The following is a 26,814-nucleotide window of genomic DNA, read 5'->3' on the forward strand; positions in this document are numbered from 1 at the left end:
TGGAATTACTTCTTTAACAGGAGAGGAATTCGTTCTCACGTTAGATTTTACCAACAGCCTAACTGATGCATTCGTTGGAATTTTCAAAACCACGTACACTTACCCTGATGGCTCGGAAAAGTAAGATATTATTCTGAACATCGCGCGGCTTCCTATTTTCCACACTTGATTTGGAGGCCGTCGCGCACCACCGGTGTATAAGTCTCGTTGACGGGCGTGTTACACGCATGGAATAGACACTTACGTGACCTTTGACACGAACCAATCAGGTTGCAGCAAGATGTAAACAAAGAACAAGGCCGGGCAAGCTTACTATGAGCGCTTATGGAAAAGGGTAGAAAAGTGAAGGTTTTTCGCAAAATTACATTAAATTAGGAATAGCTGGCTTTGGTGAATGGTAATAATGTAGAGCTAGTATGTATTTGCAGTGTTCTAATCTACAATAAACATGAATGGTGGCAAGCACTCATCAGCATGGTATGTCCAAATGAATGGATTTCTGACAACTTTTCGGATAAAGCAACTATTGCTGTATTATCCTTAGTCCTTAATCGTACACAATAGGATTGTCGTACCGAAAGCATGTATTAGATTAATCTTGAGTCAGGATATGTGGGGTATTCATTATGTGGGCTTGGCGTTATAAGCGTTCTATTTATGAAATCGTATATAGTACAGTCTACAGTCTGCATCATTATCCAGCAAATTACTGTTACACTGGACACTTGTCTGCATATTCAATGATCATATTAATATGATATATGTTAGGCAACATGATCCGTTCCCAGCTGAAATCGTCATTTTTTTGTTCTAGCTCATGTATTGAATCAATCAAGACAAATGCCGGATAACCACTGCGCTAATAGCGTGTGTAACTTGGAGATGGCTACCCAGTCCGTTCCTGGTGTGCGCTTGTACCTTTCCCAGAGCCAATAACATGCATGGAAGAATGTAAAATCTGGATAAAGGCATGTGGACTTCCTTGTAGTCATCTGAATTCTCATTTTATTAATAAAATGACACATCTATTATTGTAGGCCTACCAAAAATACGGAATCGTGACATAATTTAGATGAAACAATTCTGTGTTTCAAAATGAGTCCAATCTGAAATGCAGTCACACTTGATGCCACAATCGACTTGGTGTGTGTCTCGTTTTATTCCACTCCAGTTTTGTAGCTTGATGGTGTGTAATGGATTCAAATTGTTGAGAGCAATATATTCAATAATGAGATGAATAGTTGAAATTGGTAGCGGTGATATGTTGCATGAGTCGGACGAGTACGCCTTGATAGGTGCCTGCACACTGCACAGCAGTGTTGCTCTGTAAAATAAACATATTATATATTTTGTGCAGGCTTGATGGATATCTTATATGAAGCTGCAGAAAGAGGAAGTCGATGGATAAAACGCAAGAAAATCAAATTTCTGGAAGAAGTAGAAGCACAAAACAGGAAACCCGTCCAGGAAAATTACAAATTGACGGACAATTATTGCTAGTTAAGTTCAGTTCTCAGAGGAGCATCATAATGTCAAAAGATGCGGAGAAGCTGAAATTTTATGCTAGACTACATTAAATTCTTTCTGAATTGCCCGACTTATCCTACTGACGTCAAATTTATAGTATTGCTGTAAGCATGGTATTAAACCATTGGGTCAACCGTATATAACTGCTTCATTAGATTTTGATTTGGCCATGTAGATATGTGGTTCTTAAAAAGACACCATTTGCATTCATTCATGATTTCTCAAAACTAGAATGATTATTGACTGTCAATAAATCACATACAACTTCGAAAGGATTGATGGATTGTGGTGCACTTACTTTTGTGCAGGAACTGTTCACAGGGACCATTTCAGATCGAAATATTAGTGAAATATGTGGATTCGACAAGAAATGTAAGACAATGATTGAGTTCAGCTATGGTGAACCAGGAAATGCTATCATGGCAGAAAAGAGATTCACCATTGAGTCTGAAATCAAGAAATTGAATCTAGATTTAAATATTCCGGCACATGATTTGGCACACCGTCAAATGCCTGAGCCAGACTGTTCCACAACAAGAAAGATGGCGAGAAAACGTATTCATATTGAACAGCTGATCGGAAGAATCAAGGAATATAAAATTTTGTCTGGTGTCATACTATGCAGCATTGTGTATCAACTAACCAAATATGGACTAATTGCTTACTCTAATTCAAGATTGAAAATTAAAAATGACCGACGCAACATATTCGGCAATTGTGCAAATTCAGTTCCATTGTGAATATTGTAATGCCTAATAGCATGCTACGGATCGTAATTGCGTGGTGACATGGTCAATGTGTACCAACAGTGCATGTCTATTCATACTATACTCCAGTGGTGTGCATTGAAGCTCATTTAGAGACCCAATTTGTTGAATGAACAATTCTCCAGGTGAAAATGTTCTAGGACTATTTGTGTTTGGTGGAATGTTATAAAACTGAAGACACCAGATATACAAAAATCTACCTTGAGGCAGGAGTTGATCGGTTGCGCGTACGGTCGAGAGATTGATTGTCAATCACGATCGAGCTCACTGATGCTGATGCAAATCACAATGTAGTCCTTGTAGCTTCAGGTGCTGGATTGTCTTAATCAATGCATATATGCATGAGATCATATATCAGAACCTAATGTGAAAATAAATCATGGTTACAATATCTATTGCAGGAGTCTCTGAAAAAATGTCTTTTTCCTTACTTACCCTGTCTTACAAGTAGCCTACAAGCCGAATCAATAATGGTTTTTCTGAGAACGTGTATTTCCATTGAGTATGATATCTCACTTTTCCGCAAGTTGTGATAACATTGGCTGTTCACTAGAATATTGCTTCCACAAAGAGTGGATTGTCTTCTCAATCTTTATCCCTAAGTCGTGTACGTAGCGCTCCATGAAATATTTCGTAGCTTTCTCCGCGGTGTTAGAAGAAGATGCTGTTCCACTCAAATCCAGAAATTCGATAGAATCTCCATAGCTTTCAAGTTTCATAATCAATACACCAAAATGGTGTTGTGTGGCAGCAGCTGTATTTTATAGCATATATTTCTGAACATGAGATATGCTTGAAAATTTCGCTCGAGACCGGCAGCCTATGAAATCGACAAAATATGCATTACAACAATCCTATAGTATAGTATACAACAATCATCGCTTAATCCGAAAAGTTGTCAAAAAACCATGCATTTGGACACAGCACGTTGATGCGTACTTACCACCATTTATGTTCATCCTAGACTAAAAGCTGCAACTACATACTAGCTCTACGCTATTACTATTTATTAAGGCCAGTCATCCCCAATTCCCCGTAAATTTGCTCAAAACCTTTATTTTTCAACCTTTTTCCATAAGAGCTCATAGTAAGCTTGCCCGGCCTTGTTCTTTGTTTACATTCTGCTGCAACTTGATTGGTTCGTGTCAAAGGTCACGTAAGTGTCTATTATTGTTTAATCTAGTGGTTCTTAACCTGTCTCCAGCGCCCCCCAGGAGGCGATTTGGATTTTGAAGGGGGCGTAAGGGCTCAAGGGGCTGTATGGGAGGCGTCGGGCTCAGGGGACGGTATGGGGGGTGCTGAAGAAAAGTGGCCTCGCAGAAGATGGCGTAGTAAGGACATATGAGTATACAGTAGAACAATGGTTCTGTATATTCTTAAGTTCTTATTGCAAACTAACATTCAAATCACAACGTTTTTCGTCGCGAACCGCGCGAAATATACACCGACGATGTTTCTATGAATACAGTGGTTTATTTTAATTCGCGTAAAATGAACTGGGCGTACTTTTGGATTTCCAATTCCCCGTTAAAACACTCCCGTAACGCTAGCCCGGGTTGTGTTCCACAAAATGTTTCGCAATAGGTATTGTATCCAGCAATCGAAAAGGCACTGTATACCACTTTTGAGAGTGATGCTATTTGTGCATTAAAGATGGTTTGAATCTTGTTGGCCAAAATCATTACCTGAACATACTTGTATTTGAAATCTACAAAATTAAATCGTCAGAATATTTCTTCATCGTGTCATAAAGGGTGATACTGCTTAGTGTTGTGACCCACATTCATATTGAACTCAAGAGCTTAGTGCAGTAGCCTACTAAATTTATTGTGAGTAAAGATCTCTACCACATTCTCAGTTGATTTAGTAGTCACACAAAGCAATGAAACAAAACCTCATACAATTAACTTCCCCGTATTGCCAATCGCAGAGGTGAATTCGGGATACGTACACCGAGCTCGAACCAAATGGTATGAGTCAGTAGGCCTTACCCGATGGTTGTTATAGCAACATTGATCTGATCCCGAAAATAGCTCATGTAATTATTATATCGGTAATTAGTCGAGTGGTCCTCGGGCGCATTTCAAGCATGAAATATTTCTAATAGTGAATTCCCAACCCGAAATCGGACTTCGACCGCCTACCTATTGTTTTTTACTACAGTCCTTGAAATAGGTGGGCGCCAGACCCATGCAAATTTTGAAAGGGGGCGCTGGAGAAAAAGGGTTAAAAAGCACTAGTTTAATCCAACATAGTATGGCACTCACATTACCATGCTGAGTCTAATTCTGCTGCATTATCAGTGATTCCGTAAAATGGGAATTTCGAGTACAAAAATTGGTCAGCTGACAAGTCGACCAATAAAATGCATTAATTGCTCTCAAACATATGTACAGTGTCCCTGACACGCCTCACAAATAGAAACGCCGGTGTATACCTCGGTTCCAGATCTTGTCCTTCAGTCATTACTACCACCGGCACATTTAGACGGGTAGCCTATGTGTATAATATACATATATTCACATAACACGAAACAAGACTACCAACTATATAAATGAAACATACAACACATGTGTGCACACAACCGAGCAACGCACATATCCAAATACTGCTCACTCACCAGCATCCTTGTCATACACAAGCGAGTAAGAGAATTCATAAGACCAGGCAACATCACTCAATATAGAATGTCAACCAAAGTTTCGTCAGTGATCTATCCATGCCCTAAACAAACTTTCTGTGAACGGTTACGATTGGCAGATCCATATTTGTAACTGCAAATGCAAGACCACCCCCCCCAAGCTCCCTACTTCACTATTGCTTAGTACCAATCCTTCATCTTCAACACCCGACACACTCACTCACCACTCCAGCAAGCAGTGGTAGGCTATGTGTATTTTTTTAGATGGTAAGCGAGTGGCTTCCGTTTTTCGTCACAAAAACTTGGATTCTTCCGATATTTTGTTTATCTATAGTCTTTTTACGAAAAAAAAACATCAACTTGGTAGATTGCAATACTCGAGAGAGGACACACAGACTTCCGGACTTCCTGATGAACATCACATCAAAAATTGAAATTGAATGTAAGTGCGTCCGGAAAATACTTTCGGTATTGGTGAACAATAAACAAACCTCAATATGTGGTGCTTTAGTGTCATATTAGTCGGCTAATCTCTTGTTATGCATAAAATATGATTTGATCGAATTAAGTTTTTCTGCAAGAAGTGGTACTCACGTCAATACAGAACCTCCAAGTGGCACGAGATCGTAATAATAGGGTAGGGAATCTCTGCCCTAATGTCATCTCCTACGACAACCACTGAGCAAACAGCACAGCATCTAGTCGAAACAAATTATGGAAAATTCTCAAAACTCAATATGCCACACCTTCAAAGATTTCATCAGTAGTGTAGGCTAAGTCTTTGTGGCACTTAAATCGTGGGAAAGTAGCACTTAGAATTGCAGGATATCTGCTTGTTTCGTTTCTTTTTTCGCTACTTAATCCATCATGAATACATTTTATGTACTTTAGGCTTGAAAACTACATGACAGCAATTCGCCGTCCGCTCCCGCAGAGCTGTCAAATTTGGTAATTTCCCGTTTCACGGACGGCGTGGCGTGACCGCCGAAAATTACATGTTTTGCCGGTACGCAGCAAGAAAATAACGTAATGCGGAAATAATCTTCCGCAAAAAGCCAAACAGCAAAGCGAATAACCATAAAACACGTCAGGTACCAAACCCAAAACCCCCTAGGTCTGCAAACTTAACCAAACGCATTGCAGCAAAACTCTGTGTTGGCGACTGTAACAAAATCAATAGCCTGACAAGGTGACCCATGAAAAATGTAATTATCAGTGGTCTCGCTTGGGCGTCGTTTAAACGGGAAATGAACTCAAATTTAAATGACAGTGAATCAATCAAGCGATAAATTGACATATATAGTTCAGGCACTGTCGACTGTCGTGCTTGGCGGAGGTTTTTAAACTTTTAGCTTGTAAGATATGGATAGCATTAAGATGCAGCTAATCCATCACATATAGGGTTGCATAACAAACGGTGTTTTGAAACACTTTATTTAAAACATGTTTTAAACCAGGGGTCACCAACATGCGACCCGCGAGGTCATATTTTGCGGCCCGCGACTTGATTTGAAATTTCGGAAGAAAGCTAAGAAAACCATTTTGAAATGCTGAAATTGACTACAGTTTCAACACATAGTTATTGTTGTTTCAAAATACGGCTATCCTCCGGTGCCCAACATCATTATTCGCCACTAGCTTTGGCTTCGGCGATGTCAACAGCATTCCATCGAGGGAGAATAACTAACTGATATGAATGAGCTGGGCCTATTGCCTTGACGTGCAATGACCCAGACACTGCCAAGACCGAAACGTTTGGAAAACGGCATAGGGCAGTGGTTCTCAAACTGGGGGCGCGCCCCTCTTGTGGGGCGTGAAAGCATCTGAATGGGGCGCGGAGCTGTGGTCAACTGAAATTTTTTTTGTGTATAGTCCGGAATTCATATAATAGAATTCTCTCATCAATTAACAATCATAACCTTCCATGCCATCAAACTATCCGTTGAGATCGCTAGCATTCTGGTTGCATTTTGTGATATGACGGTAAGGGGGGAGCGAGATTTCTCAGTATCATAAAGGGGGCGTGTATAAAAAAGTTTAAGAACCACTGGCTTAGGGCTTCCCCGCAAGGTCAAGCTTAACGTGGAGATGGTCTTTCAGCTATAGTAACGTATTCTGCTTGCCCCAATATCGATTCCTTGGTCGCTGAAAAGCGTTTCCAGGTATCGTGCACAGCTCAGAGCTCAAAATAAAATGAACTTGATGATAATGATTTTTGTTGTATTTGAATTCCTTTAATAAAATATTACTTCTTTTGTGGTCACTATGCCCATTGTCTATGTTAGGTAGCACGGTGTTGTACTGACGTTGAGTTTCAAAACGTTGTTGCGTAGTTTATATCGATATTGAATACTTGCGGCCCGCGGCCGCTACGAAATTTGAAAAGTGGCCCGCGACCCATTTTGAGTTGGTGACCCCTGCTTTAAACAGTGTTTTAAACAAAGGCCTTTAAAAACAAAATAATTGTGTTTTTTTAAGTTGTAAAATTATGCCATAATTGTGTAAATACTTTCCAAAAAACATGTTGTATGAGCCTACGGACAATTACAACCCGATCTAGCCGACGAATATCGATATGGGATGGTTGGACTCCTCAAAATAGATGGTACTACATTAATAGTACAGATATTTCGTCAAAGGAGCTATATTTACCCTATTTTCAATGGTCAATGACAATCCCCTATGACGTCACAATTGAATATTCGTGACGTCATGACTTAAAAAACACACAATAAAAACATGTTTTAAATTAGGGCCTTGTTTTAAACATGTTTGTTTTAAATTGATTTTTGTTTTGAATGCAACCCTAATCATATAGCTGCTCTTTGTCGAGCAAATCAAAGAGAGAACCATACTAGAAATAGTTTTATAGTATGTCTTCAAATCACGCCTTTACATTTTGCGGAATACTTGATTAAAGTTGCTGAAAAAAACTGCATGAAAAATTTGCAAAAATTGCAATATTAAACTTCTTCAAACAGCTTAAAAGACCATACTACATGCATTCCGAGTATTTTGGAAGCTCCCGGAAGGTGCAAAAACGTTGCAAAAGTTGCAAAAACTTGCCCTAATCATCAGAAATAGCAAAGCCAGAAGATTATAAGATCTTATTTTGTAGGTCGATGGTTGTATCAGACATGGTACCAACAAATACAAGAAGAGGATATCCCTGTTTTGATGAGCCGGCGATGAAAATTCGTTACACGACGTATATTGTGCACGACGAGAAATACATCGCTATCTCAAATATGCCGGTCAAGGTGCACAGAATTCATTACTTTTCTTAGACCTGATGCGCTGTTTCCCCATTACAGAAAAGGTTAATGCCAAAGTCATAGTCAACAAGCTTTTAAGATTTATATAAGGTGAACAAAACAAATCTACAATTACCATAAAAGATTCCGTCACTATGAATCCTCACACCTTATTATAGTGATTAATTGCAAATGATCTCCAAATTTAAAATCGATATCATAGGCATTAACTATATATTGGTATTCCTAATTCCTTATCATTCATTGAAACATGAGATTTTGATCATAATGGCGAACGAAAACGACGTTAATCACTTTGTAGATGATCAGTGATGTCCGGGATGGATTTGAAAATACCACGTTCGAGGAGTCAGTGACGATGTCACCCTATCTAGCTTGCTTCATCGTTTGTGAATTCGATTTTGTTGAGGATTTCAGCGATCGAAACGTACCGGTGGGTGAAAATATATCGATTAATGAATTCAATAGCCTATAGGCGTACACAAAGTAAAAAAAATATTGCTTACATGGAAATAATCTGATAATGCACGAGATATAGCGTAATTCTTCCAGTAGTTGGCGACCGATCACGCTCAGAGCTGTCGTCAGTATACTGTACCGATAATAATTCCATGCAAAGCTAAGGTGATGAGTGAGTTTACGCATAGAAATATAAAAATCAGGCATTTCCTCTTAGCTGCGCATATACGCAACACCGACCCAAATAGCTAAAGGGGAAGCCGACTACGCCCTGGAAATAACGAAAATATTGCTCGACAAATATGAGGAACTTTTTGATATGCAATATACTCTCGCGAAATACGGTAAGTAGTCGAACTTGATATTTCATTGACCTCACGATGTTTAGCATACAACTGCAATATTTTCTTCGAGATCAAATCATTATTCCGAATTATGCCACTTTCGGCGCGATGGAAAACTGGGGCATAGTGACGTTCCGCGAATCCGCTTTACTTTGGAATAAGAACGAGTCTTCAACGGCGAACAAACAACGCGTCGTTGCAGTAGTCGCTCACGAGATGGTACATCAGGTAATACCCGTGTGATATTGCCATATTTCTTTGAGCCGATGTAGCCATACTTAGATAACCTTGAAGCAGCGGTTGACAATCTTTGTCAGCACTGGCACTCCCACAACATGGGGTGAGATCCGTGAGGGCGTGTCGCTCTGTTGACTTAGCTAAATGGGTAAAGGATGCTAACGATGCCCGCAATAGCCTGACAATAGCCGTCAACTCTTAATGTAGACAAAAAACCGACACCCAGTAGACCTACTTTAGCCTGAAACGAATTCGACGCAAAATCTCCTCGTGGCAATATAGTAGACTTCTAGGAAACTGGTCGCAAACCAGTTGGTAGAAAATGGTCGGCCTTTAATACAAGCGACACGATTTTACACGGGTATGCAGTATGGACCCACCGATATGATATGTTCGACTTATACAACAGTTGAAAAAAAGACTGCATCATATATATCTGTTAATGAAATAATACTCGATTGCCTTGCAGTGGTTCGGAAACCTCGTTACGCTGTCATGGTGGAAAAATTTGTGGATGAACGAAGGCTTCGCATCTTATTTGGAGTATAAGGGGATGGAATTGGCTGAGCCCGATTGGCTCGCGGTATGTAGGAATTTATTTGAAGAAATTAGCGATGACAACAGTGTGAGCTACCCCAAGTAATATACACCATTGATAAGACAGGGGAGATAGTGTAGTGGTTACGATAAGCGCCCAGCATCAAGGCGAACCGCGTTCGATTAGCGTCGGAGGTTTATCTGGGCTCCTCTTCCCCTGCCGTTGCCGTTCTTACGGCGACAAAAAAGCCCAGAGAAAGACCCGACGAAAGAAAGCACTCACAATGAATGGAAAAGAACTAGCAGAAAGGGCCGCGGCTTCAAAGAGATCAACATCGAAAAAGAGCTGTGACATCGGGCACTCTAGGCCGAGGTGGATGTCAGAGTAAAGGATCGCTACTGATGCGTGTCGTTCTACATCCTCCTATCTGTTCATGACATATCTGTTCAGGACATCGCATTGTGTCTTATCGCATTGTACATTGTGTGTGACTTGTTCAGATCAAAAATATAAACCAACCATGTTATGTTATGTTATGTTAAGACGCCAAATAGGCTGGCAACGTAATTTTAACTAAGGTACAACTGTGTTTCTGCACTGAATAGCAGTTCGGTTTGAAGTAGACTTGCGTGCACGGCGAACGTACAGCCCCGTGTTATCAAATTATGCGTTTTTGTCAATGCGTATGGCGATGGCCTGTCTGCAAAATACTTTTAATATAGGAAGGACACCACGTGATTGATGATGTGCGACTAGCGTCTGGTTCTCATCCACTGAAAGTTAACGTAAGCACACCAGCACAGATTTCGGAAGTATTCGATAATATATCATATCAGAAGGTAATTATACACCCTTTCTTCTTTTTCCTTGCTTTCTCTTGGTTTACGTCTATTGCCATGATATACCGTTGCATGATTCGTATAGCGTTGCACACGAGATTTCAATTTACCGCAGTCAATTTTCGTGTATAGGTGAATAAAGAATTTGATTTAATTGTACATTCCTACATATTTAAATATAAGGACACTACATTTATGCACACATTGACGAATTAGAAGATCGCATTTTCTTGTTGAATCTGTGTTTAGGCCGTTATAAACGGATCCAGACGCTACGTATGAAAATAATATAGAGTGATAATTTTCATCTTTATATAAGGGATCTTCCGTACTGAAAATGATGAACGATATAATCGGCGACGATTTCTTCCTCGGTGGTTTGAGGCAATACTTGAAGGACCATCAGTTCAGTAACACCAATGAGCAGGATCTCTATATAAGTATTCAAAAAGTAAGCATTAGTCGCATCACATCGATACCCGATAGTTTTTTTTACATTACGCGCCCATAACGCAATTTTATATAATAAATTTCATAAAATAGTCTTTTATTTTCCGGAAAGAATGTAGGCTACTATATGATTATTATTTTACCTTATGGCAATGGATCTTATTTTAAATTGATGCTAAAAAGAAGGGAATGTGAATATTACCTTCTGCCTATGGAACTTGTAAAATATATTGCGCATATTACGAGGTTTCCGAGAAGTGTCTCATATTTGTAAATTTAGTACATCGACGATAATGGAGGAACTTACAACATTACGGATATGATGGATCCTTGGGTGCAACAGCAAGGTTTTCCTGTCGTTAACATCAAAAATAACACTTCTGGGAAGGTTGGTGACCATGCTAGGCTAAACATATTGATTCCTTGATGCAGCTATATTTTTGGGGTCGGCAGTGCCCAGAGATTTCGTGAAAACATATTTTGAATTTGACGCACGAACGTACGACTTGCGTAAATCCATTAATACCAGGGTGAGGCTACGCAACGCAACGCAACGCAACGCGTCGAAAGCTTGCCAAAATCGCCCTACTAATACAGGTGGACATTCAAGCTGGATTCGTACTGTCAGAAAAATACTTCAGAGCTGACGGGACAAATTTTTGATCGCAATAAGGAGAGTGAGATTAATATACACAATGTTATTCAATGCGTTTATAAAGTAGGCCTATTGCCGAGTATGTTTGAGCAAGATTGATCGCGCATATAGCGATGAGGAGGAGAACCAACAACTCCTCCCATGAGAAGGAATTCTTCACTAACTTTACGCACATATCACACCATATTCCACAATCTATACGCCAGCAGCATCTAGATGTAGGATTGTGAATCTAACGTGTCGTTGTAGTGGAATTCCACTATCTATACCTCAGTAGCATACCTTCGAGTAAAATATAGAATAATAAAGGCCCAAGACATGTAATCCACTCAGATTGCCCTTGTACGATTACCAAGCCGTATTTTTCGTCAGGTTTAGACTTCAGTTTACTTGAATCCGGTGACTGGATCAAAGTAAATTACAAGGAGAGGGGCTACTTTCGGGTCAATTACGACGAAGCGGTCTGGGCCGCCTTTTCGAGTCAATTAATTGCGGATAAATCGGCTATCCACGAATACGACAGATGCCACTTATTGGACGACGCATTCAATCTGACAGCGTAAGAAACGAATTCAACCTCTCGCCAACATATTACAAGCTGTTTGCAGAATAAAGCAAGTTCCGTATACTGCCGCCCTCGACATGACAAAATATCTTGACCAAGAGGACAGTTACTTCGTGTGGGCAGCGTATTCCAGCGGCAGCTCCTATATTAAAAACATGTTGGCAAGCACAGACCAATATGGTAACTTTTTGGTGAGTGACTGTTTGTGCTTGTTACATGCATTTCCAGTTACTAGGACTGTCATCAATCGATGTACGCTGTGGGACTGTGGGGCATTGCACACCAAAATAATGCCATGCGATAAGGAAATAATTTCAGCTAGGATTATGACGGTATAGCCACTCTGACATTGATTATATTGTTCAGAATGAAATAAAATGGTTCCTTCTCTTGCTCTGACTTGTCAGTGCATTTCAAAGTCATGGGATTCCAATGAATTCCATGGTAATATGAATAGGCGAACGCTAAATAAAAGCATATAACGTTCCATTACTGGCGGGGAATGGACGGATCCGTCACTGTAATTCAGGGTGACCAATAGCAGTCCAAAGCCTCCGAAATGATGTAGCCGCATAGGACTTTAGAAACCAGCCAGGTCTTTCAACCATGCAAATAATGAAAAAAAATCATAACAAATTAGAAAGAGCAAAACATCGCAGTTTCATGGTGACGTCACAGTTGTAAAATGTGATACCACAAGCGAAGTAGGTGTAAGGTAAGCTACCGGTATAATTAGTTATTTATTCGTGCAATTAGCGAATATATTAATGGCAACTAGTGCATTAACGCTTATTATTTTATTTTGAAGTGGAATTGGAGATTAGTTTGCGTTTGGATTGCCATGTTAATGGTCGATAAGTATGACGTACCACGAATAGTGCCCGATCCCGTACTTCTAGATATCCCTGGTTGCGGTGAAAAAATGAGACATTTAGACTTATGATTGTTGTAGACCACATGTTTCCAGATATTTACTTCCAGGTATATTTCATTATTACAGAAGTACTACCTCACCAAAGTAAAACCAATAGCTGACAATCTCGGTTGGGACGCAAGTCAAGGAACTCACGAAGAGAGGTTGGCATATGATATTATATTAGGATTGTTTTAGCCGTATCGCGAAACAGGTTTTCTTTCTAGGCGCAACAGGCCAATCGTGTTGGGGTTGGCTCTGGTGATCAAGACGCTTTAGATTACGCAAGTGACTTATTTGCGGGGTGGAAAAATGGAGGAAGGTACAGCAACGTTATTTCGAGAAAATAAAAGTATTCAGTGTTGGCGGCATGACCTTCGTTAAAATAGAAAACATAATGACGCTTCTCGCAAGAAAGCTTTTTTTGCGTCACAACAACATACTTATTACAGCACATAGTACATATTACATATGTATCAGACACATACATCTACACATCGTTCATGGCATAGCCTATATAAATCAATTATATTGAGTGGTAACGATTTCACTCATGATTCACAGCCTGGCTGAATGCGTGCTCAACTGCTCATCCTCATGCATGCCTTTCTGTCAATTCTTTGTTCGAATTATACCTGTCTAATTCAACCGTACCATATTCCTTGTCAGCATAAGTCCCGACATTCGATCACTCGTTTACCAATACGGGATATTAAACGGGGACGAATCGGATTGGGAATACATGCTAGCCAGATTCACTGAGGAAGACTTGGCGTCCGAAAAAAATAACCTACTTCGCGGACTCGCTTCGTCGGAAGACATCGTGCTGATTGCGAGGTAGGGTGCCAAGTCGCAACCGTTTTGTGGTCGCGACCCAAATTCCACTTTTGCCCAGACATACATACTCCCGGCCTACGTACGAAGGTGGCGACTATGTGTATAGCATTTTATTTTCATTGTATCGCAGTTTTGTGGTGTTTTGGAATGATGAAAATATTAATAAACTGACACTGCAATATAAATTATGTTACCATTCCATCGTGATGTCTAAGCGTGATGCTGTTATTGCCAGAACACACCTTAGATCTGACTCTATTAGTAGCTTATTCCTGGCCTTGTTCTCATTTGTTGTCATTTTTCATTGCCTCTAGGGTTGCGTTTAAAATAAAAATCAATTTAAAACAAACATGTTTAAAACAAGACCCTTGTATAAAACATGTTTTTTTTATGTTTTTTTTTATGTTTTTTTTAAAGCCATGACGTTACGAATATTCAGTTCTGACGTCATAGTGGATTGCCATCGACAATTGAAAATAAAGGGTAAATATAGCTCCTTTGACGGAATATATGTAGTATTGCTATTGAATCGACTATTTTGAGGGTTCCAACCATCCCATAGCGATATACGTCTGCTATATCAGGTGGTAATTGTCATTGCTCATTGTCATGCTCATATACAACATGTTATTTGGAAAGTATTTACACAATTATGGCATTATTTTACAACTTAAAAAAAACACGATATTTTTTTTAAAGGCATTTGTTTAAAACACTGTTTAAAACATGTTTCAAACAAAGTGTTTTAAAACACCGTTTGTTCTAAATGCAACCGTAATAGTGTCGCATGTTCATATGTCGCTCAACCCCTGGTTTATCTGAACAAGTTCCTTTCAGCTTGTTTAAGCTCAAATTTGAGGCCGAACATTTTGGATGTCAATGTATTTGTATTCGCCCTGAGAAGTCAGATTCAATGGACTGTTTCCAAACTTTCCAGTCATCACATTGCTATTTCACGAATTTCTGTAGACTCTTGGATTACAGCAAGAACATAACGATTATCAGCCATCAAGAATTTTTCGACTGCATCGGCTATGTATCCTACACCACCAACGGTAACAATATGGCATGGTCTTGGGTGCGCACGAATTGGAATTATATGGTGGAAAGGTTGATATTTTATTTTATTCCAACCGTTTCAATCAGTCAGTGCTTGGGCGAGTCTTCCGTAATTTTATGTATCGACGAAACTAATATCGCCATTCTATTTACAGGTTTACATTGGAGAGCAGGAAACTTGGTCTACTGATACCGACAATTGTATCCAACTATAAAACCGAGTTAAAAAGATGGGAGGTGAGTATGATTAGGTTTATGTAATTTATCAATGCTGCGCAATAGGTTTATTCTTTCATGAATGTAACCAATACGTTTTTATTACAAAGGGTGAATTGGTCACTGTCAACTAAAGATAATGTTTTTTGATCTGGGAACGAAAATCAAAATTACTTGCCAGAAGACATGTTCACAATACTCCTTGCAGGTCATGAATTTCTTCAATACCAACCCAGAAGGCGGCGCGGGGGAAGCCGGTCGCGTTAACGCTCTGCTTCAGATCGACTTGAACATCGCGTGGCTCGCGGAAAATGAACACTCTATAGGGGAATGGCTCCAAGATAGAATGAACGAGTTATCTTGAAATGTGCTAGGATCAGCCCCATATATCTGGTCAGCAGATAAACATGGAGTCATCGCAGACGAATATAATTTAGCGTGTTACGAGGCATTGGTGTAGCCTACACGATGTAGAATGAATTAAATAATAAACTGCTTGTGACTTGATCTCGAAAGTAACGAAACAAAATCACGTCATGCGTACCAGTTGATGTGAAATTTCCTGAAATAGGCATATTCTGCTTGAAATACATACTATATAAATTGAATTGACTTAGGCAAATATCATATCCACGAAGAAAGGTATCTGGAGATGTTAGGAAATTCGGAAATGTACGTTTTTGTATATGAACTCGAACTCTTATAAACAGTCCTCTGTGAACACAAAGAAGACCATGTCAACGAAAGATATTATTACATTTATATCCTTAACGCATATATCCGACCATACATTATAGGGCTGTGGTCGCTTCATTAGGACTGGACGTGGACACCTCAATTAAATAGGAAAGTGTTTAGTACAGTGGTATACAGTCCAAACTAAATTGTGTTGATACACAATTACACATCGATCGGCGTAGCCAGGATGGAAATTTGCCAGGGGAAAAATAAACCCAAGTTTGAAGCTACTTAATGTCACGATTTTTGAATTGGCGCAATAGAGTGATAGAATCCCATTTGTTGCATGTGTATTGCGAATGCGGGAAGAAACTTCGAGACAACTTCTTACCCGGGCTCATTTCACACCGGTATCACATGCCAGCTATTTAGCATTTGCGAATGTTCGGCAACAACTGAATGTAATTGTGCACCCATTCCTCTAGTCTAGTGAAGATAAGTGAAATTAAATATGAAAAGACATAAATGCTTGCAAAATATTTACTGCGATCTTGTCACGTTATATTCTTAAGATTTTACATTTTGCCGTGATTACAGTAAGGCTTTTAGAGTCGACCTATCTCAGATTCCAACTCGCTGTACCCTTGGGTGGTGCAGCCGTGAAACATACCCTCACGCTAACACGCCACCAACGATCAGGTCAAGATGAGTCTAAGTCAATATTTTTTCTTACCATTAGCATTCTGTCAACTCACTATAAATTAGAATATCATTCCGCAGAGACGATTTTGGATTATATTCGAGTCCGATGCAAGTTCTTGTCAACAGTTTGCCATGCCCAATGCGGAGCTCTGGCTCCCTCTCTCTCCTGTCTGTTATGGGACAATACCACATCAAGTGACTTATCGCATGGTACATAACCAGACCGTGTTAATTTTGGCATTTCGGGAACCAAATGCCAAAACTGCCAAAAATAAAAATTGTAAAATGCCAAAAATAAGCTATTTTTCGTATTTTTTGGCATATACCAAAATATAGATTTTTATGAACGTTTAAGATAGAAATGTCAACAAGTATTGAAATGAGTCTGCATGAAGCGACAAAACAAGTGTGTAACGCTAAATTCCTAACCTGAGGCCCGTGAACCCTTCGGAAGGCCGCGGTCTACCGTCCAAGGAATCTATGTAATGAGAACGAAAATCTTAGCGTCAAGGCAAAATAGTCGAGTACTGAAATCTGGATTTACGATGTACTGTTGATTGATCAAACCGGGTAGTAAATGATATCCAGCAATTACAGCAGGAGCGGGCAACTTCTCCAGCCGTCGGGCCGGATGTAGGAAAATTAAGTACTTGACGAGCCGGATTGCTGAATCGATACATTATTCTCCGCATATACAAGGAATAAATCGTATTTAATGGATGTATTTTAATGTGGATTTGAGAACAGCATTGTCATACAGCCGCCGCCATGTCTGCTTCTCTCTGATCAATTAACACACGGAGCAATCCATAATTAAGATTTCCAGGCGTTCGATAAGCCTGCTACCCCAAATTTACCAATATATCAATTCATTAGGGTGCATTTGAGTACATGGTAAATGCCGATAATGCAAGCTTTCTCGCTACGACTTACGCGTAAGCTCTTCTCTCGCACGCTGCGCACACACGTGTGTAAAACCATGCAGTAGGGTTGCCATACGTCCGGGATTTCCCGGACATGTCCGGAATTTCACTGAAAAAACCGCGTCCGGGAGGAAATTATGAAATATGCCCGAATGTCCGGAATTTTGAAGGCTTGAAGTAGGTTCAAAAGATTTTCGCAAATCAACATAAACAGTATTGTTTTCATGCAGATTTACGCTATTCGAAATTTTTATTCGCGAGTTAATGTACCAGACATACCGCCCTCGCAAACAATGCAATCAAAAATAAATATAAATAACCATCATTTACTGAAATAAGCCTATTTGTAATCGCAATTATAAACTAACGGCAGGGTTACCATATTTTGGAAATCTGAAAAGAAGACACTTTTTCATAATTTTCAGACATGCAAAACCGGTGGAAAATTCTGAAATAATGGTACATTTTTCACACTTCGTGGTCGGTTGACTATAAAAAAAAGGTCATCTCCGGCTCAGCTCCCGAAATATACGCCTGAATGTAACTTCAGTGCTGTTTTACGGCATCTCAGTCGATTTTGGCCGTATATTTGTCAAAAATTCTCAAAAAAGAGGACAAAATCTCAAAAAAGTGGACGTATGGTCACCCTAGCTAACGGTCTTTTCCTAGAGTTGGTTAAGGACGATTGGATGCTTCAATCACAGACAGCGGTTTCAAATCTTGGGGTCGTTTGCCTTCATCTGTGGATCGCGAAGATGTTGGACGTACATGTAATCAGCTTCCAAAATAGACCGTGAGTAAGTTTGGGCCAGCTGAATTTTTTCTAGTAATCATCTTATCAAGTTTTAAGCTGAGCTACGGAACATTTTCAGGTTGGAAATGAGGTCACGACCATAAAAGGTTGGAAATACGCAGATTTGCAACCTGATGGTGCATTTTATAGTAGCCTATTATATGGAAGAATCAATACGATTGACAGAATTGATTCATAAAAATTAACAACCAGATGCATATAGTAAGTGCCCAAGAAGTTACATCGATTACCCCATGTTGAGCCCAAGATCTGTGTTTTTTTGGCGTAAGGGGTTGAAAAATGTTGTTTCGGACCTGGTTGCAACACACAACCAGATAACCGCACTGACCTAACGGTATAGCAGGGCTGTTTTAAACACACGACCGGCAGATCGGATAGGGCCCACAAGACGACTTCATCCGGCCCGTGAAGAAATCTGTTCCAGACCCAAGCAATATCACTGGAGCTCACATGAAAAATGGCCCAATTCAGGACCTATGTTCCACTGATCTACTCCCGTCGATAGACGAAGCTTTTCTAGTGTGACGTCATATTAACTGACAATGTGTTCATACCTGATTGTAAAACCAGCTAGGGGGCGCTAAAGAGTGTCTGGAATTTAGGCCACAAAAATATGGTAACCCTAATCAAATACCGCTTCCAAACTCTCCTCGGTCGGGCTCACTCCATCTTTGCTAATTCTGTAGCCAACCTAATCTCTGGAGCCATCAATTTAAACTTCACCGTGTTGATCTTAAAGCCTTAATCTTCCAATCGTCGGAATATTTCTTTCAAATTCGCCATGTGTTGAGCATTGTCTTTTCCTCCTAATCTTATTTTATTCAACAATAACAATACATGACTGCTCGCATATAACAAGCAGGTTATGGCAACGTAATTGCTCGTACAATATATGTATAGTAATTACAGGCTGTCAAAGTAGTCAGTATTGAAACTCAATTACCAGTTGAAGTAATGTCATAAATTTAAACTCAAAGTCGAATGCAAGTAGAGATTTTCAAGACTAGTCAAAACTAATTGAAGTGGAAATGAACATGAAGCTCTGAAATGTACTAGTGTATATAGATTTAAAAAGCTGATTCGGTCGAAGGGTAATCTACTTTTAAGAGTGCATCAGAGGTCGCTACGTCCGGAATTTCGAAGTGCATCGTAGCGACTAGCGCAATTTGAAGAATAATGACACTACAAATAGAGTAGGGATGCATTTAAAACAAAAATCAATTAAAAACAAACATGTTTAAAACAAGACCCTTGTGTAAAAGATGTTTTTTAAGCCATGACGTCACGAATATTCAGCTGTGACGTCATAGTGGATTGGTATTGACAATTGAAAATATGGGTAAATATAGCTCCTTTGACGAAATATCTACTAACTATATCAGTTAAACCGACTATTTTGAGGTTTCCAACCATTCCATATCGTATACGTCGGCTATATCGGGTGGTAATCGTCTATAGATTAGAATTAGAATTTGAGCTACGCAGTTTTCTGCTAATTAGATTAGAATTCGAATTGGAATTATTGAATTCGCAAAAGCTTGGAAATTGAATGAAATTGTGAATGAGAAATGAATACAGCAAAAATCACGTTCAGTTCGTATCAAATCGCAGTGCATTCCCCTGAGCATAAGAATGGGTAACGTCCGTACACAAGGCTTGGTTTGTTTTGCACTATACCAGGGGTCACCAACACGCGGATCACATGCGACCGGCGATCTGATTTGTGAATTTGGGAGAAAGCGAAGTAAAGCATTTTGACATGCTGAAATTGATTTCAGTTTCAAACATTTTTGTTGTTTTAAAAATAAGCTATTCGCCTGTGCCCAACAACACTCTTCCTCACTGGCTGAAACGGCTTCGGCGATGGCAACAGCATTCCATCGACGGAGAGTCAGCCGATATAAGCATGAGCATATTGCCTTGACGTGCAATCGCCAAGACACTGCCAAGACCGATACGGTTAGAAAGCAGCCTAGGGCTTCCCCACAAGACTAATATTTAGGATGAGCTAGTCTTTCAGCTAGTAACATGTCTGGCTAGCCCTAATATCGACCCATTAATCGCTGAAAAGCATTGTCAGTTATTTGCGCAGCTCATAGTTCAAAATAAAATGAAGTTGATGATCATGCTATTTTGGTTGCATTTGTACTTCTTTTGTGGTAACTTTGCCCATCGCCCATGTAAGTGAGCACGGCGTTGTAGTAAAGTAAAGTAAAGTAAAGTCTTAAAAACGTGTGTTGCTCAACAGCGCGGCCTATTTCGTCTCCATATCGCATTATTGCAGCCCGCGGGCTCTAGGAAGTTTGAAAGTGGCCCGCGACGCGTTTTGAATTATGGCCTCCTATATACAATTCAGGTACTTGGCGGGCCGGATTGCTGAATTGATAGATTATTCGCCCATTTATACACATATACAAGAAATAAATCGTATATATGTATGAATGTATTTTAGAGACAGCGAGGTCACTTCAAAGTAATTTGTCGCCGATAATGACGAAAACAATGTGGATTTGAGAACAGCATTGTCATACAGGCGCCGCAATGTCTGCTTCTCTCTGATGGTGCTGTTTGTGTTATTCATGGCTTTTGTCGACTACTACCAGCCCGATATTCCTTATTTTTTATTCCATATCTACCGACTTGTAGCACGGCCCACTTCTTGGCATTTTGTAAGACATCGCTTACGCGGATGAGATGGCGAGGAGCAGCCTGGATTAGGGTTACCATACGTCCTATTTTAAGAGGATTTGTCCTCTTTTTTAAAACTTTTTTGAAAGTGTCCTCGGGGGACGCCCAAATGTCCTCTTTTTTGAGATTTGCTCCTCTGTTTTGAGAATTTTGGTCCAATTTAGGACGTAATTGGACTGAGATACCGTAAATCAGCATCAAAGTAACGCTCCGACGGGTATTTCGGGAGCTGAGTAGGAAAGTGGGAAAATTTACAATATTTTTCAGGATTTCCCTCCGGATTTGCAAGTCTGAAAATTCTGAAAAAGTGTCCACTTTTCAGATTTCCAAAATATGGTAACCCTAGCCTAGATAAACCTCCAACACTTAGGTAGGAATTCTGGACTCGACCTCGGTCGGACTCGAACTCACAACACAACACATTTGAGTTGTAGGTGCGGATTATACCACTACGCTATCTCGCCATACACATGGTGCAATCCGTAATTAAGATTTCAAGGCATTGGATAAGCCCGGTACCCCAAACTTACCATGATATCAATTCACTAGGATTGAATACATGGTAAGAGCCGATAATGTAAGTCTTCTCGCTTCGGCGGACCTATGCGTAAGCTGAACTCTGGCACGCTGCGCAGTGCGCACACACGTATATAATAACATACAGGCACTAAAATTTGATGTTGAAGCAAGTAGTGGGGGATCACGGCAGACTGGGGCGGTGGGTCAAATTATCATGTAAAACGGGAAACTGCTTTCCGCGCGTCGTATGTTACCCGCCCCTGGTGTACGGTGTAAGTAATGTGATGACGGCATTGGCACTGGATTTCCCTGCGCGAGAGAGATATTCTTGTTACCTCGCTGCAAAATGTTGCGGACAGAGAGACATTGTTTCAGGCAAACAGTAAATTAGATTAGAACTAGAATTAGAGCATAGAAACATTTCGCAAATTAGATTAGAATTAGAATACTGGCATTAAGCTCTACTTTAGTGAAATAAGACAACTAGAATCATCTAGTTGTCCAATTCTCCATTAAAACTTGAAACAGATAGCCCAGATCCCAAGCCGTAGTCTTGTTTTTGAATTTCTGTAGTACAGATTCCAAATCATCCTCACTTTCCTCCGCATTACCGTATCGGTACACCAAGCTCCGAATGTCAGGGTGAATACTGAAAAAAATATAAGGGGTTGTAAAATCTATCAACATGCAAAGCATATAAAGCAGAGCAATGCAATTCCAATGTCTCATCGAGAACGTAGTACCGACCACTCTTTTATGGCTATGCGTGCGACCACATCGCTGATGTCAAACTAAAAATGTCGGCTCCCTTGCTTCGTATGTATTCAGAATCTAAGAAGCTTGAAAACAATGCCCACAAAGCCGTATCGTTTCTCCATTGTCGAAACAGTTCGGTAACATTGGATAACGCGTTTTCGACGCCATAGCTGATCGCGTGACTTAAAACTATCCGCCTCAGACGTCTAAAAATATTGTCTCGTAACATGCCATTCTTACCAGTCTTTCTGATAGTATCATGCAGCGTGTATGCCTTGCATTAACACGTCCGTCCATTTTTTAACTGTGAGTAGGTGGGCGATCGATTTATTGACTTCACCTTTATTTTCACTGTATTAAATTCATGGAAGTATCTCAAATTCATAAAAGGGCTAATAAACCGGCGCTGGACCAGAACAGTTCTTGAATCTGCACAATGCCTGCGAGGCCCCAAAAAAGATTCGTTTCTATTTACAATTGCATAAATAGGCAAGATTACACGATTACAGTACATAAAATATCAGGATACCAACGGCAAACAACAACCCTCACTTCTCCTCATGCGATCCTTGCGTTGCGTTCCAACCAAGTTTGTCCACCATCGGTTTCGATTTACTCAGAAAGTATGTCTGTATTACGATCAAAAACTAACTATGGGACGTGGCCTTTTCTTCTAGCACTATATCGAATACTAGAATTGATTCAAGTTCAAAACATTCATTTTGTCCTTGTCTTGAATAAAAATAAATTGATAATATTATATTCCAACGAATTATTTCAAATTTACAATAGGTGGTTGACGTAAAACTGATTGAATTATTGCCACATTATTTGAGTATCCAGGTAAATACTTATGTATATATGACTGGAGTATATCTATGTACATGTTATCCGTGAAAGTCTGTAACCATGATAAATCTGTTACCCCTATACATTGGGGTTGTTTCCTGGATTCCAGCCATTCACTGATTAAATTGTCAGGTTACCCTAAAAAACGCTGCACACCAATTTTGGTTCAATTCTAACAAGTATAGGAATCCGCAGATCCCATTAAAATTATTAATTTATTACAGAAAATTAAAAAAAAAATTCAAATTTTCTGCCAACCCCATGAAATTGTTAAGCCGAGTATCATCATTGTTGATCCGAGGATTATCAACGAAAAACTGAAATAACTCCGCTTCAACTGGTTGGAATTGAACCAAATTTGGTGAACGTCGTTTCTATAAACAACCAAACGCTTTCATGGGGTGAACAGAAAATTTTCAAATTTTTTGTTATTTATTTTTATATAATAAATAGAAACTTTTTTCTCCTGTAGCAATGCGGCTACTGGTTGGAGTTGAACCAAACTTGGTGTGTAGGCTTAAATTAGGTAACAAAACAATTTTATCAAGTAGCCAGTACGATTTGAGGAAAGAAGTCATTTTGAAGACCACTAATGGGCACTGTGCAGCTACGTCATGGTTATTTCCTATGGCGTCGCTTATATATTCGTCTCATCACTAATTAGGTATATTGTTCATCTCACATAAACATCAATCCCGTTTTCTGACATGCATGGTTTTCATTATTTTTCGAACCACACAATTGGCCATCGGTGTTGTGCTGATTACGAATTCGAGGGTATACATATAATACAGTAATTACGGAGTTAGCGCGACAAATCCAGCCTATCCAGGTTTGGCACCATGTATAAACATGGTTATTGGTTAGTTAGAAAAGGTGGTGCCAACGAGTCAACAATTCTCGTAGAATTATGTGAATTCAGCCATCAGTAAAAGCATAGCATCTTATGAAATACATCGGAGCCGGAGCTACTGTTCATCGAACCGGATCCAGCTCCGGATTCTCTCGAATTTTATGTAGAGCTCCGGCTCCAGCTCCGGCTCCACTGAAAATGCACGGCTCCGGCCAGACTTGGACAACTAGAAAATTTTCAGCTTTTCCAAATTAGATTAGAATTAGATTACTGGTATTGCGCTCTAATTTAATGAAATCAGACAACTAGAATTATCTAGTTATCCAAGCATATACTTGGACAACTAGAAAATTTTCAGCTTTTCCAAATTAGATTAGAATTAGATTACTGGCATTTTGCTCTAATTTAGTGAAATTAGAAAACTAGAATTATCTAGTTGTCCAAGTCTGGCTCCGGCTCCCTGCTCCGGCTCCGGCTCCGTCTGCAAAGCTCTGGTAGCCTACAAACAAATCCTATTTTACTAACTATTGGAAATTTTCCGAGGCATTTTAAAGTACTTGACTTCATATTAAAGTATACATGTAGTTGGAGTTGGAGTCGGAGTCAGTAGTATTTTTACAGACTCTGACCCGACTCCAAGGAGGGCTTACAATTTTTTATAACTCCGACTCTGTTGCGGCAGAATTAGCCAATCTCCGACCCCGACTTCACAGCCCTGGTTTTTACTCATTCCTTTGTAATAGTGATGATAGGGTAAATGATATCCAGATACCGAGCGATTGATAGATCCATGTTTAAGCTGGACACTGGACAGGACATATATTCGTATGTATGCAATAACGTACGTGTACTGAATTTGTAGTTTGCTTGTTGAAAAGTTTTGTTGTGGTGATCACAGACCTTGTAGCATTACTAACTGAAACTAATAAATAGCATGTGTCATGTATATATACCTCTGGGAGTCGCCCTCAAGAGACCCAAGAAGGCATCGCGCCTCGTGTGTGGGGCTGCTGCATACGGAATTATAGCTCCGGCAGAGTAACATCATATCTTCAACCTAAAAGTGCGATATATAGTTTGTATGTTGCTAATACGCGGGCGGAAACGCAGTCTCACATCTATTGATGATTTGAATAAGGGCTATATCGAGGTTTTGGCTTGTAGTGAATCGGCTTTAGGGTGTATTGTACTTCATAACAAACATAAAATTAACAGAGACGCAGAATTCATTCGTGGAATTAGCTAATCGCGATGAACTTTGTTAGTTATTGTGAAAGTAGGCTGTTTTATACAATGTTTTTATTTATCTGTCATATTGAGTTTATGAATCGTGATGTTCAAGTAATCACTCCAGTTTCAGTACTGCAAAGATAGGTGCGATTTTGCAACTGAATTCTACTACAGAGGCTATGTCATCCGATGTAATAATGACTTAGCACATAAAATGATGAAAATGATCTAAGTACATTGAAAAATTTCTTTGTATTTGACAATACAGAAAACGTACTTCTGCTTCAAAAGCTTTCGAAGTGGAATTAACAGAATTGTAAAACATTTTATATATTCATTTAATTCGTCAAAGTTCTTATCGTTTTATATTTACGCCTTGCGTACCGGTTAACGTATGTTGACAAATTCGACCATTCGAAGCGATGATTATGAGGGGATGTGTACAAATGAAATCAGAAGCGAAAAAAAAGCGTGTGTGAGATAGGTGGCATTCAGAATAGAAGTATATTGCGGTAGGTCATTCACCTTATTGCATCAGTGGTTATAAGCTAAATATTAACTGCAATGCCGTAAATTCTGTTGCGGAAACACATGGTGGTACCGCCTTGCTTATCATATTCGATGAATTCGAAATTCCGTGATGATCATAATAACTATGTAGGGATTGGTATTGCGGTACCACCAGTGGTACATTGAGCGTACGTTTAGGTTAGAGCTCAGCGAAATTGTTCCACGGTAATGACTGATGTCGTAAGTCTACTCATGCATATTTTGACGCGGGAGAAAGACGAGCCAGTATTTGACAAGAGAAGTTTGATTAGATAGCTCTGACATTTCCAAACTATCAAACGTCAAAGTACGAGACTCGATAAGCAATAAAGCATTTATATTATGAATACATGGAAGGCCGGGTAATTCGGACCAATTTCGTATTGGCGCCGACGGTAACGCTTTGAGGGATTCGTTTCTACGAATAGATTGACCTGGCATAGTGTCTATCAATATTAGTTCATTGTTATAGTAGCTTAGTGCATATTATCAAACGCGAATATGTATGTATCTTCGGCAAATATACCCTAATCATACAGTTCGTCATCGGATCTTAAATACAGCAGAAATCTATGGGATTGGTGTTATATGCGTTCTTTTTAGATTAAAACTTTTCAGGTGACAGCTGCAGTATAAATTTGCCAATTTGAGGGATGGAAAAGCACATGTCTACAAGGACGGTAAGCGGAGTTTCACAGTTTTGCAAAACGACTACAGTTAGGTTCTGAGAGTGATGGGAAACATTGAATTATAGCTGGACCCAGCAATAAACTACTTTATAGGTGTCGTTGACTCTCAGAAATGCGACGTGGATAGGCTATACAGGAGTCTCCGTTTGGTAACAAAATGACATTTTTCGGTGACCTTAACAATTGCCATTTTCATGTAATCTTTCCTTCCTATATACTGAATCATAATGCATATTTGTTTC

At 39.6% G+C, this 26,814-nt stretch overlaps 4 protein-coding genes and 1 long non-coding RNA gene across 9 annotated transcripts in view; 3 read left to right on the forward strand and 2 right to left on the reverse strand.

The window, feature by feature from the left end:
- LOC145458799 (glutamyl aminopeptidase-like) overlaps positions 1-26,814 on the reverse strand; it is a 128,880-nt gene that overhangs the window by 52,499 nt on the left and 49,567 nt on the right. The window lies entirely within an intron of this gene.
- On the forward strand, positions 22-15,859 carry LOC145458730 (glutamyl aminopeptidase-like). Its single transcript, XM_080337188.1, is given in 18 exon segments — positions 22-120; positions 8,054-8,195; positions 8,512-8,643; positions 8,887-9,013; positions 9,084-9,241; positions 9,720-9,833; positions 10,511-10,627; positions 10,947-11,078; positions 11,358-11,469; positions 12,105-12,291; positions 12,341-12,488; positions 13,298-13,374; positions 13,438-13,469; positions 13,472-13,532; positions 13,880-14,047; positions 15,017-15,157; positions 15,262-15,343; positions 15,531-15,859. Coding segments are annotated over 17 exon segments (2,082 nt in total). The 5' UTR covers positions 22-120; positions 8,054-8,057; the 3' UTR covers positions 15,687-15,859.
- LOC145458808 (uncharacterized) lies at positions 345-1,802 on the forward strand. The gene is made up of 2 exons (XR_013921191.1): positions 345-968; positions 1,358-1,802. It is a non-coding gene; the product is annotated as an uncharacterized LOC145458808 (long non-coding RNA).
- Positions 20,808-23,027, reverse strand: LOC145459337 (glutamyl aminopeptidase-like). Its single transcript, XM_080337988.1, has 3 exons — positions 22,955-23,027; positions 22,504-22,608; positions 20,808-22,295 (listed from the first exon to the last, which is right to left on the reverse strand). Exons 1-3 carry the CDS (start codon positions 23,002-23,004, stop codon positions 22,136-22,138), a joined length of 315 nt encoding a protein of 104 aa, XP_080194114.1. The 5' UTR covers positions 23,005-23,027; the 3' UTR covers positions 20,808-22,135.
- Positions 26,421-26,814, forward strand: part of LOC145458801 (glutamyl aminopeptidase-like) — a 34,679-nt gene continuing 34,285 nt past the window's right edge. Inside the window, exon 1 of one of the 3 annotated variants that reach the window (XM_080337293.1) lies at positions 26,421-26,563. In XM_080337293.1, coding sequence (XP_080193419.1) covers positions 26,537-26,563 — 27 coding nt within the window. In that variant the 5' untranslated portion in view covers positions 26,421-26,536. The remainder of the gene's footprint in view (positions 26,564-26,814) is intronic. The other 2 variants (XM_080337295.1, XM_080337294.1) reach the window with 2 other exon arrangements.

The sequence above is a fragment of the Botryllus schlosseri genome, chromosome 16 (genome assembly GCF_051294905.1).
Source record: "Botryllus schlosseri isolate E-star chromosome 16, Bs_hap1, whole genome shotgun sequence".
In the NCBI taxonomy this organism is placed as follows: Eukaryota; Metazoa; Chordata; class Ascidiacea; order Stolidobranchia; family Styelidae; genus Botryllus; species Botryllus schlosseri.